Genomic DNA, 27,070 nt, shown 5'->3' with positions numbered 1-27,070 from the left:
GAGCACCAGGACGTGACGCTGAAATAAGGGGTGGTACGGGAATAGCCCCTAGCACCCTACCTCCATTGTTTTACCCGTGTGGTCAGTTCACGCCTGAGTGACTATGGTTTCTTGGGCCCACGGCAGCCGCGTTTGAAGGGCGGATTAGGTCTGTCCAACTCCGATGTCCCCAGGTCTTAGAGTGAGACAAGGCGTGAACCGAGACAGGACAATAACAAGGGGACATCTAACTAAAGCAAACAGAAAGCTAGGGGCTACTAACTACCCTAAAACTAAATATATGCGCGGCACACCGCCAAGGGAAAAGAACATCAAAAGATACCACTGTCCACACCCCCACACGGCACCGCCGTGTACCGGGGAGGACAGTGAAAAGCGGAAACCTCCGCAAAAACCACCAATACAAAATTAACACAAGGACTAAGCGGCCAAGGCCGCAACACGCGGCAGAAGCCGCTACTCACGAAAGCGGGAGAGAACCCCAACAAGCGAGAACCCCCAGATGACTGCAACAGGTTCACTTGGACAGGAAGGATTCCCAGGACCAGCTTCAGAACTCCGGGACTCAGGAGCACAGGGAGCAGGATCGACCAGATACAGCTGACCAGGAACAGACGTTGCAAGGCAGGAACAGCATACAGGAAGCTATCACCGGCGAGGCTGCAGTGTGCTGGCTCCCATAAAAAGACCCTGCTGGCCAATGACAGGAGGGCCAGCAAGACCAGCCCCCCAGACCCTAATTACTAGTTGCCGTGCAGCTGCCCTGCTGCACGAGCAACTAATCAATCTTATCTGGCAACGGGGAACGCGGTCCGCCAATGGCGTCCCCGTTGCTATGGACCCAGCGGCTGAGGACGCCCGGCGTCCTAGCGTTGCCAGGGACCCGGTGGCTACAGTACGCACGGCATCCTGGCGTTGCTAGGCGGGCAGGGAGGGAGGTGCGGCGGCCGTGAGCGTCGCTCGGAAGCAGACCGAGCGGCGCCGCGGACCGCGGCACCTAACACTGGGGATACTGTGTGGCATACTGGTGGCATGTGTAGTATGATGTGTTGGAACTACAATATGGCATAATAAGAACTGGGGACACTATTGTGGCATAACATCAATTGGCGCCACTACCATGTGCCATAATATCAGCTGGGGACACTGTGTGGCATAATATGTGCTGGGCCGTACAATGTGGCATAATATGTACTGGGGAAACTGTGTGGCAAAATGTGTACTGGGGACACTGTGTTGCATAATGTTTACTGGGGAACACTGTGTGGCATAATGTGTACTGGGGACACTGTGTGGCATAATGTGTACTGGGGACACTGAGTGGCATAATGTGTACAGGGGACACTGTGTGGCATAATATGTACTGGGGCCGTACAATGTGGTATAATATGTACTGGGGATACTGTGTGGCATAATGTGAACAAGGGCACTACTATGGGCTATAAAATGAACTAGGGCACTACTAACAGGCATAAAATGAACAACCAATGCAGAGAAAGACATCTCTTTAGAAGCATTTGGGTGGGGATCTGACTACGCCCCTGGCCACAGGTGTATGAAACTCAACCTACAAGGGGGCCACACAGGCGATTTGCATGTCTTGGTTTCTCCAGCCAACAAAAGAAGGCACTTACTGGCACACAGATTTATTGGGAAAACCTGTTACTGTCATGTTTGAACTTGTGATGTTGAAACACTGTATGAAGCGTTTAGCAAGTTTGAAAACTTACAGGTTGTTGTACAGTCATGCATTGTACACTATACTGCACTTACTGGTTGGAAAACGTAGTGTCAAAACATTGGTAAATAAGTACTTCATAAATCACTTTGGTTCATATTTTTACAAATGACTGATGGCCCATTGCTGTAGCAGGCTGCAACAGAGCATTAATTTGACATGTGCTGACACTACATTTACAGTTCCAATATCGCAGCACAGGGAAACATACCAGAGCCTTAACAGAACCATCATTAGGTGTGTATTAAAAGTGATCATGTGGATCGAATTCTCCAGTCTCCAAGCAATTTTAAAAGAGCAATAACTTGTCAAGCATTTTAAATGGACCTATCACCCACTCACAGCAGGGCCATCTTAGCAGCAATGTAGGCCCTGGGCAAAGCAATGCAGTGGGGCCTCTACACAACCATTCACAGAAACCAATGAAAAACAAATCATAACATGCCCTTCCTGCGGCCCTGCGCTGTGTTATGAGTCTCTGCTGCGGCTCATTTCTGTTTGTATTTCTACCAACCTGGAAGTCGGCTACTGTGTGTAGCAGCACACCTGCTTGGGAATGCTTCATTACCTGACTCCAGCATGTTGTTTCTTGTGAAAGTCAGGAGCCTGGTGGATGCGCAGCAACACAGCTGCAGAGAGTTGGTAATTAGGGGAGGCTGGCTGTGCTGTGACTCTCATTGGCACTTGTCTCCTATATATGTGATGTCTGTCTCTCACACTTTGCTGGTCATAGTTCCTGGTTGCAGCGGGAACCCTCGTCTCTAGGTTCTAGTACTAGTCATTGAAATCTTTGGTTATTTTACCACTGTCCTCTGCAGTATTCCTGTGTTCAGTTCTGTGTTAGTTGTATAATTATTACCATCCAACTCAGTTTTACCTGTTGCAAGAATTGGTGAAAACAAGCGCCCAAGAGTGTGATTATTAAAATCAGGGAAAATGAAGGTATAGAGGAACGGATGATAAGGATCGGTTTAAAACACTTATCTGGTAGGTAGAGACTTGACTCAAGCAGTACTCTTTTTGTGGATTAAGAACATGCGGATAAAACAGAAGAAAACTAACATAGTGTGTACCGTTTATGTTACGTATTATGTTACTGCTTAGTTTCACAGGCCTAATTAGGGAACTAGCTTATTCCCACAAAATATAAATTTGCAGCCTGAGCAGTATATATATTAAAAATACAAAAAAATTAATAGCATAATCACATAAAAACACACATAAAAATAGCTGTATAGCATGCGTACAGAATAAAAATTATATCAGGCTTATCTGTCCATGTAAATGACTGAAATGCATGCGTACAGGATTTAAAATTATTTTAGGCTTATCTGTCCATAAAGAGGAGATGTCTGCAGGTACTCCCAACGCGTTTCGTCCGTCAGCAACAGGACTTCATCCCCTTGATGAAGTCCTGTTGCTGACGGACGAAACGCGTTGGAAGTACCTGCAGACATCTCCTCTTTATGGACAGATAAGCCTAAAATAATTTTAAATCCTGTACGCATGCATTTCAGTCATTTACATGGACAGATAAGCCTGATATAATTTTTATTCTGTACGCATGCTATACAGCTATTTTTATGTGTGTTTTTATGTGATTATGTTATTACATTTTTTGTATTTTTAATATATATACTGCTCAGGCTGCAAATTTATATTTTGTGGGAATAAGCTAGTTCCCTAATTAGGCCTGTGAAACTAAGCAGTAACATAATACGTAACATAAACGGTACACACTATGTTAGTTTTCTTCTGTTTTATCCGCATGTTCTTAATCCACAAAAAGAGTACTGCTTGAGTCAAGTCTCTACCTACCAGATAAGTGTTTTAAACCGATCCTTATCATCCGTTCCTCTATACCTTCATTTTCCCTGATTTTAATAATCACACTCTTGGGCGCTTGTTTTCACCAATTCTTGCAACAAATTTTATATGCACGCCAAGCATATTTATATGCATTACAAGCTGCCGCTCTGATAACCTATTGAGAAGTGCTTTTATATGAAATAGGGACTTTTACTCCACGTTTCTTCTTTATTATATTCAGTACGTTTTATCATATTTCTAAACAACACTTTTATTGTATATTCTGTGCATAATACCACATAAACTGCACCCGAGCGCCGTAGTCTCCAATTCTATACTCAGTTTTACCTGTGTCTAGCTCTGTGTCTGTTATGTAATTATCAGCATCCAATCAGTATTCCTGTGTCCAGCCCTGTGTCAGTATATAATTATTAGCTTCCTACTGCGTGGCAGTTGCATTATCTGCCTTGATTGCTTTTACTTCTGCATATAGCACTCCTCGTCTTCTTGCTATACAGTCTTGTGTTTCCTCAGTTATCTGTCTCACCCGCATACCCTCAGTACTCCCAATGCCAGTGGCTCTGTCTCTGTACGTACCTTAAGTTATCTCATTGCCTGAAAACTGTCTAGAACTTGGGAGAGTTCTGTGTTTAATTGTCTATTTGTTCTCCAGTCCCTTGTCATAGAGCAGCTTCTATCCGCTTTTGGTCTTTCATTCCATTGGCATTGATTCAGGTCACTCAGGGGTTGAGCTCATACTACCGCCAGATGCGTAAGATCTGGTGGCATCCCAGTGCGGTAGGCACATTCTGCCTTATGGGAAAAGCGGCTGTTGAAGACACGAAGACCTGCTGGTAGGTTCTAGGAGTCTCAACTCCAGGTGTACAAGGGTCACTGCCCAGAAGGCCTCCGTGAGCTCTGCCCTCCATGGAAGGAGAACTGTGGCTAGCTGTAACACGTTGTCACTCCAAATGCTTCCATACAGTGAATGGCTGCTAGCACTCTGATTTGTGGATAGCCATTTACTCACTGGCTGCAGTTAGAGAATACTGCCACACCGCTCTGATTGTGTGACCACCATCCACCCCTAGTCCTAGGCCCCAAGAATTGTGGGGCCCTGGGCAGATGCCCAGTGTGCCTATATGTTAAGATGGCCCTGACTCACAGTATATTTATTTACTATATTTCTATCCCCTCCAAGAGAGTTCCCAGAGAGGGAAAGCAACTGTAGGGGTTGAGCTGGGCAAATCATGTCATTATAGTCCAGCCTAAAGTTATGCAATGCCACAAATCAGGGCAGTGCATTTCACTAGGGAATGGCAGGACAGGACACTGACCTGCTCTACTGTGAGCCCGGAGGACCCAGGAATGAGCAAGTATGACCTAAAGTGGTGTTTTGACTTGAACCAATATTTAGGAGAGTCTGATCTTATAATTCAGTAAGAACTTGAGACAGCCAATACTATCAAAGGTATTATTAACTGAAAAATGCTTCTGACCCTTCAGGTCTAAGGGAGCCAATGTAATTAACAAAATTAGGATCGGTACAGTGGAAGCTTTGGCCCTCATTCCGAGTTGTTCGCTCGCAAGCTGCTTTTAGCAGCTTTGCACACGCTAAGCCGCCGCCTACTGGGAGTGAATCTTAGCTTATCAAAATTGCGAACGAAAGATTCGCATTATTGCGAATAGACACTTCTTAGCAGTTTCTGAGTAGTTCCACAATTACTCGGCATCTGCGATCAGTTCAGTCAGTTTTGTTCCTGGTTTGACGTCACAAACACACCCAGCGTTCGGCCAGACACTGCTCCGTTTCTCCAGCCGCTCCCGCGTTTTTCCCAGAAACGGTAGCGTTTTTTCGCACACACCCATAAAATGGCCTGTTTCCGCCCAGAAACACCCATTTCCTGTCAATCACATTACGATCACCAGAACGAAGAAAAAACCCTCGTAATGCCGTGAGTAAAATACCTAACTGCATAGCAAATTTACTTGGCGCAGTCGCACTGCGGACATTGCGCATGCGCATTAGCGACTAATCGCTCCGTTGCGACAAAAAAATAATGAGCGAACAACTCGGAATGACCCCCTTTGTTACTACCCTCATTGGAATGAAAAATCAAATAATCTTCTTTTCTTCCATGATACATTGTAGAACCTTAAACTAACAAAAACTCCCCATAAAAGTAATTACCCCATGGTCATATTTACACAGTGACTGTCATAGTATTTATTTTGATTACCCTTTGATAAAACACAAAGATGCTCTCTGGATACTGAATTGTGCAGATCACACAACTGTTGCATCTTAGAGCATGGTAATAAAGCTGTCCGATGGTATAAAGACATGTATGAAAGGCAAAGAAGGAAGCCTTCATTTCTCAGCCCATGTCTAAAGCTCTTGAGAAATACATTTCTTTAAATAATTTAAACACTACCCTCTCTCGACTACTATGGGGTATACCCTACCTTGTTTACATTGTTATATAGTGGATTCAACAGTTGATGCCACTGAATCACATGAAGTGCTGTATTGTACCTGGGCTACCTGGGCGTAATTTCATAGTCAGAGGCTTAGTAAAATACACATTTTTTTTATTATGAGACCCATTGTTCAATATGTATCAAATGTTCCTCTGTTCTTTGTCTAAAATTATTCTATATGTTATTACTCCATAATGTTGGCAGCCGTCAACTAACATGGCTTTGGGGGTCTGTCTAAATTGTAGTTTGTTTTGTTTCCTTCTTGTTTTACCCTTCTTAAGCATCTCTATGCTTGTTCTTACTTTACTTCATTCTTCATTTCATCTTCAAGGGTTTCTGTGTCATTTTATAGTAGTTTAATGAACTATTTTGTATCTCTAAATAAGATACATTTAGACAACACCTGTGATCTGTAAGAGGGTTTACCACATCTTGAGATTCAGTTTACCATGAGGACATTGGTAATATTCATCTTGTTAACAATCTCAAGTTATCAAAGAACTTAGAAATATATTGTGAAGGTCTGATTATACCTTTTAGGAAATATTTGTACATAATGAATAGTGGTCCTCTGAGTCCTACCCCCAACATCTAGAATTCCTCTAGCAATATACAGTGGCCTTGGAAAGGAGTATGGTCTTGCAAGAAAAGAGTAAACAAGTGCCTAGATTAGGACATGGTATTATTTGTCCTAATGTTGGGAGCTATGGCATAAAGCCCCCTTTGCATATGTGTTTGGGGTAATAGATAACCAATACAGGACAACACAGAAATTGGGTATAACTTTGTCTAAGTCATTTTGGACTTTTCATGCAGATATAAAATTGAAGTAAATGGATCATCTATGAAAGTAACATCTACATAAATCTGACATGTGGTAACAGTTGCTTTAAGATATTAACTTACTTGGCTGTTTTTTTCTCTCCTTAAAATGTTTGAAGATCAGCTGCATTTTTTGTAGACATTGTTCCATCCTGCTAATACTAGAGACAAAACATATGCAAAGGCTTATAGATACCTTGACACATATTAGCTAACTTTAGTTACATGTATTCGCTTTACATAGTAAAAAAAAAAACAAAAAAACAACCCATTAATCCACAAAACTAACATTGTTGTGTGCCTGGAATGTACTGCCTGCGGCTACCTCCCTTTTTCACCCATGGTAATTAACTATGGGTAATTGAACCTCCCCCTTAGAAACTGATTCTAAACTGCACCTTGCCAAAACCATGCTATATGTGCTGAGAGATTAAGATAGGGGTGTGACCAAAGCCAAATCTAAATTGCAGTGTAAAAACTGTTCAGTATCTGTGTTGTGAGCTACAATTAAAAGCAGGCAGTACACTATTTGCCATGAGTGTGCATATATATATATATATATATATATATATATACACACGCACATACAAAATAAATATATTTGGCGGGGTCACCGGGAGCAGTTGTTACTTACTAGCTGTGAGTGCAAGGCTACTCTGGATTTTATATATATATATATATATATATATATATATACACATACATATACACACACAGTATATACATATTTTAGATATATATATATATATATATATATATATTGCATCCCTTACATCGCAACTTAGTTTGTCCCAGATACAAAGTTGCTATGTTTTTTAGCTATGCTCCCACCTAGGAATGAGCCCTTTAACCTCATGCATCTACTATTTTTTTGTAGTTTGTAAGCTGGTCATACTCTTTGCCGTTTGTTAACATGTACTGTAGTCATATTTTATTACTATGGCGATCTGTGAAGGCTAAATGTACATTTCCACATGGTTTCGGTATCAGGGCACTTCTAGTAATCCCTTATATATACTAATGCTGCAGACGGGATTCCCCATTATTCTCAATGGTCTGGGTGCTATCACTTTACTGCAGACCACTAAGCCTTACAGAGTATTATCAGAGCCACTGCCCTGACAGATTAATATTCATAAAGAAGGACAAACTTTTATGTATTTATGGAATATTCGGCAATAAGAAATCAATGTTATGGGGCCCCACTAGAACAAATGCTAAATAGACCCCAAAGTCTTTTCCCAAATGTAACGTTCTGTATATTATGCTACATGTAAATAAATAAATAAATAAATAAATAAACAAAGAATAAGAATTAAAGGCCCGTACACACTGGTCGTTATATCGGCCGTTCTCTTGAACGGCCAATATATCGCGGGACCGTCGGCCAGTGTGTACGGCCGATACGTCTGTGAACTCCGTCGTTCACAGACGTATCGCGTCGGCCGCGCAGCACAGCCGACGGCCAATATATCTACCGATATATTGGCGCGTCGCTGTGTGTGTACGGGGCGGTCGGCCGACCGCCCGTACACATGCTGAGGCAGCCGGCGGTGATTGACAGCTGAACTGGGCGGGCGTGTGTACACGCCCACCCAGTTCATGACATCAGTCCCCGACGGATCGGGCAGTGTGTATGCACAGCACACTGCCCGATCCGTCCATAGATATATCTGCAGATCAATTGATCTGCAGATATATCTATTAGTGTGTACCCACCTTAAGAACCTGTCTCTATAGTAGGACATTCAAAATAAATTGTCAGGAATGTGTAAAATTAAGTAATGTTGACACGTGTGTGTCAAATATTTTATTTTAATATGTTCTCTCTGACCAGTATTCTGCACTCTCTCGGATATTTGTATAAGATGTAGTTTGTAAATGTATTACATTATTATCAAAGAGAAACTGTAATGTTCCCACTTGCTTTTGACCTTTGATCACAATATATGTGTGTAAATCTGAGTGTTGGACATATCACCTTGTGTCCACTCGAATACAATCCTGGTCCTTTGATGCATCCAACAGCATGAATCCCAGCATGCTCTCTTTCTCTGAACTGAGCGAACAACTGGCCAGAGCAGTATTTATCTGCAACATAGATCAGTAACATTAATTTCTGGTAAACTCCTGTCAATTATTCTGCTAGACTTGGCAATAATATATCATACTTTTTAGGCCTTGTATTCATAGACATTTTTAAATCTGCCCGTTATGCCTAAAATTGCAGTTTGCTCAATAGTCCATAACCACTTTCTGGAAACTTTATAAATGAATGATGATAGAAAAGGATTAAGCAAACATTAGATAGACATGGACAACTTGTTGTATATTTGGTCAATTCCTCATTTGCTAAAACCATCGGGGAAAAGTAAAGTGAAGTGGGAATGAGCATAAGAGTCTTCCAAGCAAATAGGTTAACTGTAATTGAGGATGTCTAATGAGCTATTAAATATTGAGAATAAAAACATACTTGTATTATGTCATGGCATGTATTTTATTCAGACTTGTGAAGCGGGATACATTTTTATGTATTAATCATAAGATTTCTATAGTAGCCAATACAGAGGGGACCTTCATTGTAAACTATCCACGGAGGGGTCTTCACTGTAAACTACAACCAGTGAACAACATGTTACTACAAACAACTTCAGCTTCTCTATCCAGATGCTTCACACATCTCTATTAAGTATCTCTCTCTACGTAACTTGCTTCTTTGTCTTATTCCCTTTTCTGATACTCCGTAGCCCCTAGAAAAGCTCATGTTGCTTAGTAACTGGTTTACTTACTATCCTTCCATGCCATTATTGCTTGTATAACATCTTTTAAACAACCTGCTTCCCACTCCTTTATCCATATTGTCTCCTATTATTCCACTCTCTGCTAATTAACACAAATGAACCATTTTCTTTTATTAAATTCTTAAGAGACAGTTGCTTTGAACTGAAACAAGTAAGTTAATATCTTAAAGCAACTACCTGTTAACGGAAGCCAGGTAGTATCTAGGAGCTATACACAGTATATACAGGGCTGGACTGCTCATCTGGCACTTTTGGCATACTGTATGCCAGAAGGGCTGATGGTCTGGTGGGCCAATCCAGTTCCACAGAGAGCCAGGAAGGGCGCAGTGCAGCTTCTGGCTCTCCCCGCCCAAAGTGTATGTCTTTAGGAAAGATAGGGGTGTGCCGCAAGTACACGCCGCCCTGACTCGCCGCACACCCTGCCTCCCGCCTGAAGTGTGTTCATCTTGGAAAGATGGGCGCATGCCGCAAGTTCACACACCCTTGACTCACCGCACGCCACCAGTCCGAAGTGTGTGTCTTTAGGAAAGATGGGGGCGTGCAGCAAATACACATAGTCCTGACTTGGCATACGCCCCCGCCAAAGTGTGTGTCTCTTGGAAAGATGGGGGTATGCCACAAGTCCACATCCGCCTGACTCGCGTATACATACACACACACACACACACGCTCATGTACATGCACTCATCTATGCATTCATACACACTTAAATACACATATACAGTACTGTATATATTGAGAGATTGTGTGGAGGATCAATGGTGCTGAGCAATTCAAAATGAATATACTTATATAAATTGTATATGGTTTTATATTAGCAAAGATATAGAAATCAGACTCAATAGATTTTTTGAGTAGAGTTGAACATTTATTTATGAATAACAAAGTGTATTAACCTTAAAATAACACAAAGAGAAAAATTAAATCTTAAATGTGTCCTAATTTTATGGACTCAAACAACTGTATGCCAAATATTCAGTGGTACTCTAGTATCATTCCATGTTATATAATGTAGCAATCCCAAAAACAATGAAAGTACAAAGTAACAAATTATGAACAGAAACTTTTAAATAAGTACAGTGAAAGACAATAAAACTGAATCTACAATGTCTTAAAGTTACATTCAAGTACAAATATTAGGTATACAACAAATACTGGAACCTTAAACTTACAGTCTGTAGCTTCCTGTGAAATTCCCCTTGCTCTTGCATCTCCCTGATATCTGGGGTCAATTTATATAAAGCATTGTACCTATAAAACAGAAATGGACATATACAGTATTACTCATTCATTGAATCTTCTACCAGGTAATAAACAAACATATACTATAAGAGAAACAGTTGTTTTCAATTGATTGTACTCCTACAGATTCTGATATGTGTGCCCTAACTTCATTTGTATAAACACTGCCTGTGATTTGTAAGCCGATTTCTTTCACCGTCTAGCTACAGGAAAAATTATTATTATCATAATCTTAAACTTGGCCCAGATTTATCAAGCCTTGGACAGTGATAAATTGCACGGTGATAAAGTACCAACCAATCAGCTCCTAACTGTCATTTTTCAATCACAGTCTGTAATATGGCAGTTAAGAGCTGATTGGCTGGTACTTTATCACTGTGCAATTTATCACTCTCCGAGTCTTGATAAATCTGGGCCATTGTGAGAAAGATGCTTTGAAATTTCTTTGTGGTATTCCACAAATTTTCTTCAAAGATATGTTGGTGAAATGCACGCACCACACGGGACACTGGGAGAGATCCTATCAGATCTCTCCCACGAGGAATGTGAAAAGAAGCCCATAGGCTTCTAGTTGGCAATACTATCTAAAAATGGCATTGCCCACCGGGTCCAAGCTCCGGAATGTACTGCATTCCGGAGCTTGGTACACATGGGAATATGGGCAAAACAGTTTTTAATACATTTTCAGGTTCCCCAACTTAAGTGTCCCGCCGCGATGCTGTCTGCCCCGCACTAAGGAAAAAAACAGCATCGCAGCACTTGCTTTGTCGGATCTCTGCTCACACCTCAGGAGGGGAGCGAGCAGGAATCCTGTAGTCTGACTTAACAGCACACTGAATTGAATGGGTGTAGTATGGTATGCCGGAGGCTGGGCTCCCGGCGACCAGCATACCGGTGCCGGGAGCCCGACCGCCGGCATACCAACAGCGTGGCGAGCGCAAATGAGCCCCTTGTGGGCTCACTGCGCTTGCCACGCTGCGGGCACGGTGGCGCGCTGTGCACGCCACGCTATTTTATTCTCCCTCCAGGGGGGTCGTGGACCCCTACGAGGGAAAAAAAGTGTCGGTATGTCGGCTGTTGGGATTCCGGCGCCGGTATACTGTGCGCTGGGATCCCGACAGTCGGCATACTGAAGACCACCCAATTGAATAGCTCTGGGTCCTCCTTCCCAGCTCTTTTACAAGTGCACTGAATTGAATCGACCCCAATGAATGATGAGTGCTAAGTGTAATGTTCTCTTGCTACTGTTCTGTGTATGTATTTATTTACCATACTAGATGGGGTTAATTTTGGCATATACATTGTCAATGGTACTGGCCTGTTAAACACAGAGCAGTATAGAAGATGACCCACAGCGCATTGCGCCCTTACAGTCTTGTGTTTCTGTTTTCAGTGCTGACAAGGCAGTTAAAGTAAGACATCACTGCTGATTTCTTCTCATAGATCCTGCTGCATTCTGCTTTCAAGCTTTCACTGTAGAGAGATAAACGATACTGGATCATGGGTGTAAAGTGACATACATCAGTTAATGACAATGCCATATTCAGCAAGCGACAGAAGACCTTTATATAGCAAAAAAACACTCAACATTGGATATAGCGACATAGAAAAGCATGTATTAATACATTTATTTAATCCTAGGAATTAACTGAGCTACTGCTCTATCGAGAATGCAAGCAGTCTGAAGCTTTTTCCAATTAATTTCAATGGCATGCCTTCCAACAATCCAACTGGTCCAAAGGAAGGGACCAATCATGAATTTTGTTGATATGGTCTCATAGGGTGGAGTTCAAATGTTTGAAAAGTCGGTTGGAGGGTCTGTTTTTTCCCTGTCTATTAGACAGGAAAAAACAGACTCCCAACTGACTTTTCAAACATTTGAATCTCCCCCATAGTGTCAGGAAGTGGGGGATTACTGAGTGATTCAACAGCACTTTAGGAAAAAGAGATTTCAGGATCCACAAGAAGGGGGAGGAAGAAATGATCCCAACTATCAGAACCGATATTTAGAGTCTGGTAGGGTTCCTGCAGGTGCACAATAATTAAGCAAGCTACACTGCAAAGTAAAAATGCTTAAGCTGTTCTGATCTGGAAACAATGTGGGGAAGGTTAGCCTGGAACAATTTATGATAACGTATGCACAAATATTTGATTTTGAGTGGAAAATTAGTTCCAGGTTAATCTTCATAAAACTTCACATATGGGTTTGATTCAATTGTGTTTGGGCGCCCATGCACATTGCACATGTCGCCCCAAACAGACCTGGTTTAGCCGCCTAAGGGGTAAATGTAAGAATATGCGCTATGGGGGAGAAGTGGTATCAGCGCACATTAGGTGCACTATACCGCTTCTCCCCCATGTAGGAAGGCTGCTGAGAGTGCACACTGACAGGCGCAAGTAGCGAGATATCGCGCAGGTGCACTGGAGCTGGCCAGGACAGAGAGACACAGCGCTTCAGCACTGAGCTGAAGCGCTGTGTGCTCGGGGGACATCGGCACTTCGGCAGACAAGATGTTAATACATGTTGTCGATGTCCCTTCCTGCTTCGCCTCTGTAATGAGGTGAAGCAGGAAGTGCTGCTATAATACATTTACCTACACAATGGCTACACCCATCTTAATTCCCTGCCTTGTGTCGATAACAAATGGAGGCCAAGTCACCTCAATGGCTTATCCCTGCTGTAAGTGTGGGTTAATAGTGTGCCCTATGCACTTTGTTTAGGTGGTAGACCATCATCAACATTTTAGAATAACATTTTTTTTTTCCTTCAAACTTTTTTTTTAAATTAGTGGCACATATGAAATCACAACATTGGTTGTAAAAATGGCACAGAAAAATACATATTGTACAAATTGTATTGAGAGGATCAGTCAGAGCAGATAAATGACCCGTATCTTGAAATAAAGAAGACAATAAGGAATAAAGAAGAATATGACAGTTACTGGTGTAACAAATCAATATCAATGAGCGTATCATAGAAGGAAACTCAGCCTTATTTATTAAATAGATATAGACGGATCAAAAATAAACATAAAAAGCAGTGCCTGATATGCAATCTTTGCGTAAAACAAGCATGAGAAAACAAAGTATTCAACCAATATTGGGAGAAACATAAGATTTTCCTTTTCTTTGTTTTAGTTTTTCTATTTGTTGAAATTCTTTGTCAAACAATGTAAGTCCACAATAATATAAAGTAAGTAAAGGGGGGAGGGGGGAAGGAGAAGAAGAGGAGAGGGAAGGAGAGGGGGAGGACACAAGACAACGACAAAGACAATAAATACTACCAGTCCAATAAACATCAGAAATCATAAAGAAATTTATGTACATAATCCCGATAAACTGAACATCGATGAAAAGATGAAACAGAATTAAACAATAAAGACACAACATTAAGTAATTTGACGTTATTAAAAAAAAAAAGTTGACTCAAAAATTTTCTGTGTCCGGAGTTGAATCGATTCATCAAAGCATAACAATATTCCATTTCTTATAAAATCTAGGAGCCCCTGTTTCTACCTCAGGAACAAGAGCCTGTCTTTCATAAAAAATAGTATTTAGTAATGCTGCTTTCATCTCCGCAATAGAGGGAGATTGTTTATGCAACCAATGAGTAAGAATCAACTTCTTGGCAATGGTAAGTATAACAGTTAGTGCAGGAACAATCTCCGATTTGTGTGGTCCCACTCTGAAAACCAGTAAAATAGACAGGCAGCAGGGAGTTTACACAATTGAAGTGAAAAGGTAATATTAATGAAACCCATCAACTTATCCCATAAGGTTCTTATTTTCCCACAGCTCCAAAAATTCTGGAAGTAAGTAGCATCAGCCATGTTACATTTAAAACAACAACCAGAGCTAGCCATGGTGAAATAAGAGTGCTGTTTCGGAGAGACATATTAGGCTCTATTTAGGAACTTGAGATGTGTTTCTTGTAAATCGCCAATTGTAAATGCTTGCGTGTGGGAGGCAATATGAGCAATAATTCGAATAGAATAGGAAAGTCAGGCATATCATGCAACCAACGTGAGTGAAGTTTGTGTTGCAAAACTCCTTTCCTAAAAAGCAATAAGAACAGAATATAAATTCTGTATCCTATAGCCAAGACTAGTGTTTGATTGCAAGATAGGTGCAAGAGGATTAATACTTCTATCAAGAGGCATCGCAGGGCTAATGTTTGTGTGAAGTGGCGAGATTGCAGGTACATAAAAAAGTGTTGATTTGATACATTATATTTGGCAACAAAGGTAGAGAAGGAGTATATATTGTGCCTCCTGGGTCGAAGATATTTAGAATAGATGAAATACTCTTTTCTTTCCATGTAAGATAAGTGGGATTTTCAAGACCAGGGGACAACTGGGGGTTTCCTCAAAAGGTAGTGTAGGGGGTATTAGTGAAGTTCCTATTTAGTCATTTGTTAATGGACTTCCAAGCTTAATATGTATCACAAAAAAAGTACATTAGGCTTTAAATGTGGAGGGATCAGTTTATCTGGGGTATGGGGCAAAGCAGCTGGGGAAAAGGGGTGAAATAGGTGTTCCTCTACAACAGGGAGTGAGTACACAGAGCCACCAGAAAACCAGTCTGCAATGTAGCGAAACAATGCAGCATTCGAGAAAGCAGAGATGTCTGGCATACCAAAGCCTCCATCCACTCTGCCCAATAGAATTCAAGTTTATAAATGCTTGCAAAAAAAAAAAAGAGTCAAGCCAAGACTGTGTATACACACACACACACACACACACACACACACACATATATATATTGCATTTCAAAATTGTGGGTTTAGTCATTGTTTAAAGGGTAGATTTAAATCTAAAATACTTAATCCACCCTGTGCCATGTTGGTGAGTTGCACAATTCCATTGGGAAATGACTAGGTATATTGCAGTACAAGGAAGCAGAAAATTATATTGACACTTAACGTGTAAATGTTGTGCAAGATCCATGTAGTCAGAAATCTTTCTACAGAGTACATACTGTATAAATGTTTCTGGGTTTGTTACAAAACATGGGAAGGATGTTGCTTTGAATTTGGAGATAAGATGTGAAGCACAGAAAGTGGACCCTTCCTGGATGATATATGTATCACTCACATGAGCCAATATGTCCCCCGGAGTATAAACTCTTGGCATGTCAGCAGTGACTGCGTAACTCGTAATGTCTGGTATACAGCACTAACAACGTTCTGGAAAAAAACAAGTATTTGTTACCTTTCATGTTTTTAGATCTTAGGTTAGTTCTGTAACCTGCATACAGTCATGAAATGACAAATCTATTATACAGTATGTACAGTACCATAAGAAGCTATTTACAGACACACACTCCTTTCATATTTCTCCTGTAAGTGCTTGAGTAGTAGTGTTGGTGGGGGCATGACACTGGTGTGCTAATAGGATGGTCTATTAGTTGACCCAACACAGAAGCGGTGGTAAAAATTAGAATATACTCACCGGTAATTCTATTTCTCGTAGTCCGTAGTGGATGCTGGGAACTCCGTAAGGACCATGGGGAATAGACGGGCTCCGCAGGAGACTGGGCACTCTAAAAGAAAGATTAGGTACTATCTGGTGTGCACTGGCTCCTCCCTCTATGCCCCTCCTCCAGACCTCAGTTAAGGAAACGGTGCCCGGAAGAGCTGACACAACAAGGAAAGGATTTGGAATCCAGGGTAAGACTCATACCAGCCACACCAATCACACTGTACAACTTGTGATAACCATACCCAGTTAACAGTATGAACAACAACTGAGCCTCAGTAACAGATGGCTCATAACAATAACCCTTTAGTTAAGCAATAACTATATACATGTATTGCAGAGAGTCCGCACTTGGGACGGGCGCCCAGCATCCACTACGGACTACGAGAAATAGAATTACCGGTGAGTAAATTCTTATTTTCTCTGACGTCCTAGTGGATGCTGGGAACTCCGTAAGGACCATGGGGATTATACCAAAGCTCCCAAACGGGCGGTAGAGTGCGGATGACTCTGCAGCACCGAATGAGCAAAGGCAAGGTCCTCCTCAGCCAGGGTATCAAACTTGTAGAACTTAGCAAATGTGTTTGAACCCGACCAAGTAGCAGCTCGGCAAAGCTGTAAAGCCGAGACCCCTCGGGCAGCCGCCCAAGAAGAGCCCACCTTCCTTGTGGAATGGGCTTTTACTGATTTAGGATGCGGTAACCCTGCCGCAGAATGAGCTTGCTGAATCGTGTTACAGATCCAGCGCGCAATAGTTTGCTTTGAAGCCGGAGCACCCAGTTTGTTGGGTGCATCCAGGATAAACAGCGAGTCAGTTTTCCTGACTCCAGCCGTCCTGGCTACATAGATTTTCAAAGCCCTGACTACGTCCAGCAACTTGGAAGCCTCCAAGTCCCGAGTAGCCGCAGGCACCACAATAGGTTGGTTCAAATGAAACGCTGATACCACCTTTGGGAGAAATTGGGGACGAGTCCTCAATTCTGCCCTGTCCATATGGAAGATCAGATACGGGCTTTTACATGACAAAGCCGCCAATTCTGACACACGCCTAGCTGAAGTCAAGGCCAACAGCATGACCACCTTCCACGTGAGATACTTTAGCTCCACGGTCTTAAGTGGCTCAAACCAGTGTGATTTCAGGAAATCCAACACAATGTTAAGATCCCAAGGTGCCACTGGAGGCACAAAAGGGGGCTGAATATGCAGCACTCCCTTAACAAACGTCTGAACTTCAGGCAGTGAAGCCAGTTCTTTTTGAAAGAAAATAGATAGGGCCGAAATCTGGACCTTTATGGAACCTAATTTTAGGCCCATAGTCACTCCTGACTGTAGGAAGTGCAGGAATCGACCCAGCTGGAATTCCTCTGTAGGGGCCTTCCTGGCCTCACACCAAGCAACATATTTTCGCCATATACGGTGATAATGTTTTGCTGTCACGTCTTTCCTAGCCTTTATCAGCGTAGGAATAACTTCATCCGGAATGCCCTTTTCCGCTAGGATCAGGCGTTCAACCGCCATGCCGTCAAACGCAGCCACGGTAAGTCTTGGAACAGATAGGGCCCCTGCTGTAACAGGTCCTGTCTGAGAGGCAGAGGCCATGGGTCCTCTGAGATCATTTCTTGTAGTTCTGGGTACCAAGTTCTTCTTGGCCAATCCGGAACGATGAGTATAGTTCTTACTCCTCTCTTTCTTACTATCCTCAGTACCTTGGGTATGAGAGGAAGAGGAGGGAACACATAAACCGACTGGTACACCCACGGTGTCACTAGTGCGTCCACAGCTATCGCCTGAGGGTCCCGTGACCTGGCGCAATATTTTTTTAGCATTTTGTTGAGGCGGGACGCCATCATGTCCACCTGTGGCAGTTCCCAACGATTTACAATCTGTGTGAAGACTTCTTGATGAAGTCCCCACTCTCCCGGGTGGAGGTCATGCCTGCTGAGGAAGTCTGCTTCCCAGTTGTCCACTCCCGGAATGAACACCGTTGACAGTGCTAGCACGTGATTCTCCGCCCATCGAAGAATCCTTGTGGCTTCTGCCATTGCCATCCTGCTTCTTGTGCCGCCCTGGCGGTTTACATGGGCGACCGCCGTGATGTTGTCTGACTGAATCAGTACAGATTGGTTTTGAAGCAGGGGCTCTGCTTGACTCAGGGCGTTGTAGATGGCCCTTAGTTCCAATATATTTATGTGTAGAGAAGTCTCCAGACTTGACCACTGTCCCTGGAAGTTTCTTCCCTGAGTGACTGCCCCCCATCCTCGGAGGCTTGCATCCATGGTCACCAGGATCCAGTCCTGTATGCCGAACCTGCGTCCCTCGAGAAGATGAGCACTCTGCAGCCACCACAGCAGAGACACCCTGGCCCTTGGGGACAGGGTGATCAACAGATGCATCTGAAGATGCGATCCGGACCATTTGTCCAACAGATCCCACTGAAAGATCCTTGCATGGAACAAGCCGAAGGGAATTGCTTCGTAAGAAGCCACCATCTTTCCCAGGACTCGCGTGCAGTGATGCACCGACACCTGTTTTGGTTTCAGGAGGTCCCTGACCAGAGATGACAATTCCTGGGCCTTCTCCTCCGGGAGAAACACCTTCTTCTGTTCTGTGTCCAGAATCATTCCCAGGAAAAGCAGATGCGTCGTAGGGGTCAGCTGCGACTGTGGGATGTTCAGAATCCAGCCGTGCTGTTGCAGCACTTCCTGAGAGAGTGCTACGCTGACCAACAACTGCTCTTTGGACCTCGCCTTTATGAGGAGATCGTCCAAGTACGGGATAATTATAACTCCCTTTCTTCGAAGGAGTATCATAATTTCGGCCATTACCTTGGTAAATATTCTCAGAGCCGTGGAGAGACCAACCGGCAACGTCTGGAATTGGTAATGACAGTTCTGTACCACAAACCTGAGGTACTCCTGGTGAGGTGGGAAAATGGGGACATGCAAGTAAGCATCCTTGATGTCCAGCGACACCATAAAATCCCCCTCTTCCAGGCTTGCAATAACCGCCCTGAGCGATTCCATTTTGAACTTGAACTTCTTTATATAAGTGTTCAAGGATTTTAAATTCAGGATGGGTCTCACCGAACCGTCCGGTTTCGGTACCACAAACATTGTGGAATAGTAACCCCTGCCCTGTTGAAGGAGGGGGACCTTGATTATCACCTGCTGGAGGTACAGCTTGTGAATTGCCGCCAGTACTACCTCCCTTTCCCTGGGAGCAGCTGGCAAGGCTGATTTGAGGTAACGGCGAGGGGGTGTCGCCTCGAACTCCAGCTTGTATCCCTGAGATACAATTTGTACAACCCACTTGTGAGCGAACCCACTGGTTGCTGAAGTTTCGGAGACGCGCCCCCACCGCACCTGGCTCCGCCTGTGGAGACCCAACGTCATGCGGTGGACTTAGTGGAAGCAGGGGAGGATTTTTGTTCCTGGGAACTGGCTGCCTGGTGCAGCTTCTTTCCTCTTCCCTTGCCTCTGGCCAGAAAGGATGCTCCTCTGACCCGCTTGCCTTTCTGAGGCCGAAAGGACTGCATTTGATAATACGGTGCTTTCTTAGGCTGTGAGGGATCTGAGGCAAAAAAGTCGACTTCCCAGCAGTTGCTGTGGATACGAGGTGCGAGAGACCGTCCCCAAATAGTTCCTCACCCTTATAAGGCAAAACCTCCATGTGTTTTTTAGAATCTGCATCACCTGTCCACTGCCGAGTACATAATACTCTTCTGGCAGAAATGGACATTGCATTAATTCTAGATGCCAGCAGGCAAATGTCCCTCTGTGCATCCCGCATATATAAGACGACGTCTTTTATATGTTCGATGGTTAGCAAAATAGTATCCCTGTCGAGGGAATCAATGTTGTCTGACAGGGTATCAGTCCATGCTGCTGCAGCACTAACACATCCAGGCTGAAGCAATAGCAGGTCTCAGTAGAGTACCAGAGTGTGTATACACAGACTTCAGGATAGCTTCCTGCTTTCTATCCGCAGGATCCTTTAGGGCGGCCGTATCATGAGACGGCAGTGCCACCCTTTTAGATAAGCGTGTTAGCGCCTTGTCCACCCTAGGGGATGTTTCCCAACGTAACCTATCCGTTGGCGGGAAAGGGTACGCCATCAGTAACCTCTTAGAAATCACTAGTTTCTTATCAGGGGAACTCCACGCTTCTTCACACAAATCATTTAATTCATCAGATGGGGGAAAAGTCACTGGTTGCTTTTTCTCCCCAAACATAATACCCCTTTTGGTGGTAACCGGGTTAATATCAGAAATGTGCAATACATCTTTCATTGCAGTAATCATGCATCGGATGGCTTTTGTAGACTGAACATTTGTCTCATCCTCATCCACACTGGAGTCAGACTCCGTGTCGACATCTGTGTCTACCATCAGAGCTAGCGGGCGTTTATGAGCCCCTGACGGCTTCTGAGTTGCCTGGGCAGGCGCGGGCTGAGACTCCGGCTGTCCCAAGGCTGCTGCGTCATCAAAACTTTTATGTAAGGAGTTGACACTGTCGGTTAAGACCTTCCACATATCCATCCAATCAGGTGTCGGCCCCGTCGGGGGCGACACCACATGTATCTGCCCCTGCTCCGCCTCCACGTAACCCTCCTCATCAAACATGTCGACACAGCCGTACCGACACACCGCACACACACAGGGAATGCTCAGACTGAGGACAGGACCCCACAAAGTCCTTTGGGGAGACAGAGAGAGAGTATGCCAGAACACACCACAGCGCTATAGAACACAGGGATTTACACTGCTAATAAGTGATTTTCCCAATAGCTGCTTGTTTGTATCGATTTGCGCCTAAATTTATGTGCCCCCCCTCTCTTTTTAACCCGTCTTGTACCTGGATACTGCAGGGGAGAGCCTGGGGAGCGTGCTTCCAGCGGAGCTGTGAAGGGAAAATAGCGCTGGTGTGCTGAGGAAGAAGGCCCCGCCCCTTCAGCGGCGGGCTTCTGTCCCGCGTTTTCTTTAACTTAATGGCGGGGTTTTTTACACATATACAGTTAGGTGACTGTATTATGTATATATTTAGCCAAAAGGTAATATAATTGCTGCCCAGGGCGCCCCCCCCCCCAGCGCCCTGCACCCTACAGTGACCGGAGTGTGTGGTGTGCTGTGGTAGCAATGGCGCACAGCTGCAGTGCTGTGCACTACCTTAATGAAAACCGGAGTCTTCTGCCGCCGATTTCCTCTCCTTCTGTCTTCTGGCTCTGCACGGGGGACGGCGGCGCGGCTCCGGGAACGGACGATCGAGGTCAGGCCCTGTGTTCGAACCCTCTGGAGCTAATGGTGTCCAGTAGCCTAAGAAGCACAAGCTAGCTGCACGCAGGTAGGTTTGCTTCTCTCCCCTCAGTCCCACGTAGCAGTGAGTCTGTTGCCAGCAGATCTCACTGAAAATAAAAAACCTAACAAATACTTTCTTTCTAGCAAGCTCAGGAGAGCCCACTAGGAGCACCCAGCTCTGGCCGGGCACAGATTCTAACTGAGGTCTGGAGGAGGGGCATAGAGGGAGGAGCCAGTGCACACCAGTACCTAATCTTTCTTTTAGAGTGCCCAGTCTCCTGCGGAGCCCGTCTATTCCCCATGGTCCTTACGGAGTTCCCAGCATCCACTAGGACGTCAGAGAAAAGTCATGGTAAAGGCATCAGTCCTGGGGTCACTGTGTCACACCTCTGGGTGCTAAACTGGCAATCAGTTTGCTGACTGGCATAGAGGCTATAGTGGATTTTCCCATGGCTATTGCTGACACCAGTTTTAATTAATACAACGTATACACCACTGTCCCGTTGCTCCAATTCGTCAGATTCCCAGTTACTACTAGGCTAGTCTACTGATATATTTGGACTATCATTTTCTACTTACTTTTGCGACAGAGCAGTCAACAGAAACTTCAACTGAGTGCAGGAACCTGGGGAAGTCCAAAGCAGCTGGAAATAGGAAAGAAGTAAGGACCACACTGGTCAGACATCTCTGGCCACGACACCTGTGTATACAAACCTAAGCACTGCACTAGTGAAACAGAGGCACCTGATTGCACAGTGGCTGCTAAAACCAATCACTAGCAATGCAGACTCCTTAGCAGTCACTTACACTCGCCAATGTTTGGTACAGTAGGTTTGCTATATAATTCAACAATAAAATAAAAAAGTGATCATGTAGGTGTAGCAACTACAAATGGGATATAGTCACGTTGCCGGCGTTCGGATCCCGGCGATCAGGATACAGACGCCGGATTCCTGACCGCTAGAAATACAGACGGTTGGAATGCTGACATGCAGGGGCTATTCCTACTCGTGGGTGTTCACAACACCCGTAGAATGGGAACAGAACCTGTGGCGAGCACAGCGAGCCACCAAGCCCACAAGGGGCTTTGTTGCGCTTGCCACCCCGCCTGCTCTCTGGTGAAACGGGATCCCAGCTTCGGAATGCTGACCGCCAGGATCCCAACTGCCGGCATACCGTACCCAATCCTACAAACATAGGATTTTTATTATATTATGTGCAATAGATAATTTACAGTATGCAAAGTTTGTTCTTTGCTAACTAAGGGCTTTATTCAGAGGCAGTAATAGGGTGGAATTCAACTGGCCCAGACAATTTTTGCTGGCGGTAAAAACGTGACTTTATCACAATTTATTTTTTTGGTCAATCCAAGTACAGCCTGTTTTTACCACCCGAAAAATTTTCAGGTGAAACCACATACTGTAGGGTGTATTCGATTGTTTGTAAAGTCAGTTGGGTGTCTGTTTTTTCCTAATAGACAGGAAAAAACAGATACCCAACCCACTTTTTAAACATTTGAATTCTCACCATAGAATCCTGTGTGGTTTCGCTGCCGTTGCAGCAGGTCCCGAAAAAAAAAATCCATGAGTAGTGCCGATGTCGGGCTGACTTTGGGACTAACTGGATAGACCCAAGAAATCAATATGCCCGTGGTAAATTACTGCTGACAACTGAATTCCCCCCTTAAACGCAATGTGAGACTTTGAGTATGACTTGAAACTCTCTGCGACTTGAGGGCTGAGACCAGGGCTGGAATGGGAATAGAATTGTAGGAAGTGGGTGTGAATGTGATTGCAGTGTGTGTAGTACAGTAAGAGTGTGGTATCAGCATGTAATTGCAAATTGAGACTAACATGGCCACCAAAATACAGCTGCTTGAAGGGGTCTGACTTGTGTAAGCTCTGACCCTATGAAAGTGTAAAGTTGCTAGGAATGACTGCGAAGATGTTAAGAATAGCTGCTTCTGATTTGTCACAAATGTAAACACACCTACTAATTTAAATACAAGAAAACAGCAGACGCAGTGTTTAAAAGTCACTTTACTCTGCACTGATCCCTCATTTTACACAAATAATTAGGGAAGGGGAAGCCTGCAGGTATATTGTATGTGTTCAAATAAAAAATATATGCATGTGTCTGCTTTGCAGAACAATTCAGATAATCCAAGCCACTAGGTACTTATTAGCTACATATCCCCGCCATTAACTTCAATACATTTCCAATGTGTGCTTCAATTCTTAGTATTTCTGTACTGCCACACCTCCAGTCACAATCCAGTCTCAGCTCAGCCAAGTAAAGGTGCCCATACACTAGTTGACCTGTAAATGATGATTTCTAGTTAACGATTGCTCTTGAACTCCCCCAGCAGCTGTGGGCAAACGATAAAGTACAATACACATTATATATCTTTAAAATATATCTTAAGATCTGGTAATGGCTACATCCAGGAGCATGCTGTCATTGATGACAGCTTCAGATCTTCCCTGCAGCAGGGAGGATCAGAAGCTCCAACCAAAGACCAGCGGGACCGCGCATCGTGTTCGTTATCGTTCACAGACACTGAACAATTTGCACTATTATGAACGATTTGTAGTTCTGATCCGTCGGAAATTGCCAAATCGCTCATAATATCGTCCAGTGTATGAGCACCTTAAGACAAGGAAGCAGCTCTAGATTTGCATATGTGATTATATGTGATCGCATATTGCAATTCCACTTGCAACTGACTCTGAATAAGGCCCTATAGGGCACATCCAAATAAACTCTTCAGCCAATTGTCAGCCTGGACCTAGTCAATTAGGTCCTGCATCCCACTGCATAACAAGGAAAACTATCCTCTGTACAACTTTGGACAGGATACACACAGTATGATATCCTAGTAGATGGGATGCCGGTTGTCACTATACCAACAGCGGCATCCCGACAGCGAGTCCATTGTGGGCTCCCAGGGCTCACCACACATCGGGCCCGGTGGCTCGCTTCACTCGCCACAGGTTCTGATCTCATTCGGTTGGTGGTGTGGATTCCGGGCATCAGTATTTCACCGGCTGACGGGATTCCGGCATCCGTTTCCTGAACACTGCGTTTCTGACAGCTGGTATATTGACTGCACCCCATTAGGACTATGTATGTGGCCACTTAAATGAAATCATTGTGTTTTTTTACCAAGGGTGAGAGTTTTTGGCTCTGGTAAATTGATTTGATACGTGTTACCTGCACACCGATAATTCTCACCTTGATTTCTTGCTTGCTCTTTCTTTGTGAAAACACATTATTTGTTTATATATGTTTCGTTTATGTGCCCTGAGACAATTTTATACTTTCTCATTTTAATACATATTGATAAACGTTACGCTTTAATGATTTTGGTAGGTTGAGTGTCCCAGCAAAGAGAGTATCATGGGCCTAATTCAACATGGATTGCTATTCAGAGAAATCGCAAATTGAACGATTATCGAATGGCTGTGCATGCGTAGCATTCACATTGCACACGTGTGAGGGGTAATAGCGACAGAAAATTTGTACAGATCATAATCACAATGCAGCCGCTGTTTGACTGACAGGAATCCAGCATTTCTGGGCAGAAACCTGCCGTTTTTTGGGTGTGTTAGCAAAAGCGCAGGTGTGTTGGGGAGGGTCTCTGCCATCAGCGCAGACCACTTCCAGCCCGTCTCAGTTGCAGATTACTGCCAGCCTAAGACCTACTCAAATTTGCTCAGACGGCAAAGATTCTTCAATGTTCCAGGAATTGTGTATGCATCTGTGAGTGGATAGCGATCGATGCATTCGCAATTTTGCACAGAGCGTTTTTTTCTTCCTGCCGGAGCGGCGCCTTTCTACTTGCAGACAATTGCAATTTCTCTGAATACCGATCCATGCTGAATTAGGCCCTATACTCTTTGTTCCATATTACTCAATTTCCCTCTCATGGGTGCACCTCCATAATCTAATTATCTGATACCTGTAAGAGCTCTATGCTCTCTCACATGTGGAATTACCTACCCACACTAATATACCGCCAGTGTTTGTAAAAGTGCTCCGGACTCTGTTTTCCCCCTTTTCTTGGTCTACCATACTGTATATAGTTAAGTGTAAATACTACTGTTGTTTCAGTGTTTATTGTTAAGTTACATAATACACAAGTTTGATATATACTGTATCACTGTATATTTGTATTGTAAATAGTGACTTCACTCGCACGAGATTGTTTGCATTTGTGAATATCATACAATGGGGTAAATTTACTAAGGTAGGAGTTTTTTTTTTTAGAACTGGTGATGGTGCCCATAGCAACCAATCAGATTATATCTATTATCTTCTACAAGCAGTTAGATAAAGCTTAACTAGAATCTGATTGGTTGCTATGAGCAACATCACCAGTTCTAAAAAAAAACCCACCTTAGTAAATTGACCCCAATATCTTTTTTTATTGGATATACTTTTCTTTGTTTTTGTGCAGTTAAATGGCAGTTTAAGTCTACCATTGACAGTAAAAGAAGACTGAAAATAGCTCCAATGCATGATGCATAAGCACCATCCAATAAGTATTCACCCAAAAACTGAAAGTAGAGATAAAATCAAACTCACGGTCTTTGTAGGCGACTCCCATTGGACCCTCGCTCTCGCAAACTACTAAAATAAGTGGGTACTGTTCTGTTGTCTTAGAAAGATGCTGCACCTGCCATGTTGGACTGATAGGGTAGGGATGTCCCTCACAGAAATAGGTCTGTCTCTCTGACACAACTCCAGTTTGTTTGGCGACAGTTTCCATAAATATACCCACACTGTATTGAGAACAAGCAAAAGATGAGAACAAAAAAAAAAAAAACTTTCACATTCTGTCACATAAGTTAATAACATTATATGGGTAACACAGTGGATAACACTTCCACACAGAGCTTTCAGCCTTATCTTTGTGGAGTTTGCATGTTCTCCCTCTGTTTGCTTGGTTTTTCTCCTGGTTTTCATGTTTCCTCACAACCTCAGTATACTGAGGTTAATTGACTTCTGACTTATAATGGACTCTAATGAGGCCGTGCTTTATGGGATAGGGAAATTAGAATGTAATCTCCAATTAGGCAGGGATGCACATGAATGAATAAATATTCTCTGTGCAGAGCTGCATAATATAGTTATGCTATAAATAAACAATAAAGAAGATGTTTCCCATGAAGCATAGTGAAGACATCCACTGATGTGCATCCAAGTGTTGCTCCAATCACAAAGTTGTAAAATAGATTAACTGAATCATATTAAGAAACTTTATGTTCTTACCTGTTATATCTGTTTCTTAGAATACATAGGTTACATAGGCTTTACACTGAATATAGGTGGTGAGCTGGAGTCTGGGCACCAAACGGTTAAGTTAACAAGTCCAAGGCAAGGAGCAAGAGAAAGGAGAAGGAAG

General features: G+C 43.5%; 1 protein-coding gene across 1 annotated transcript in view; it reads right to left on the bottom strand.

Moving 5' to 3' along the window:
* IKBKE (inhibitor of nuclear factor kappa B kinase subunit epsilon) overlaps nucleotides 1-27,070 on the bottom strand; it is a 162,480-nt gene that overhangs the window by 47,094 nt on the left and 88,316 nt on the right. The window contains exons 9-15 of the mRNA XM_063955165.1: nucleotides 26,251-26,447; nucleotides 22,243-22,307; nucleotides 15,987-16,078; nucleotides 12,265-12,366; nucleotides 10,824-10,902; nucleotides 8,832-8,941; nucleotides 6,935-7,011 (exon numbers count right to left, since the gene is read on the bottom strand). Of these exons, the coding sequence (XP_063811235.1) occupies nucleotides 6,935-7,011; nucleotides 8,832-8,941; nucleotides 10,824-10,902; nucleotides 12,265-12,366; nucleotides 15,987-16,078; nucleotides 22,243-22,307; nucleotides 26,251-26,447 (722 nt within the window). The remainder of the gene's footprint in view (nucleotides 1-6,934; nucleotides 7,012-8,831; nucleotides 8,942-10,823; nucleotides 10,903-12,264; nucleotides 12,367-15,986; nucleotides 16,079-22,242; nucleotides 22,308-26,250; nucleotides 26,448-27,070) is intronic.

The sequence above is a fragment of the Pseudophryne corroboree genome, chromosome 2, assembly GCF_028390025.1.
Source record: "Pseudophryne corroboree isolate aPseCor3 chromosome 2, aPseCor3.hap2, whole genome shotgun sequence".
Lineage (NCBI taxonomy): Eukaryota > Metazoa > Chordata > Amphibia > Anura > Myobatrachidae > Pseudophryne > Pseudophryne corroboree.
Note: the sequence above shows the minus strand (reverse complement) of the source record. Positions and strands in the feature narration are given on the sequence as shown.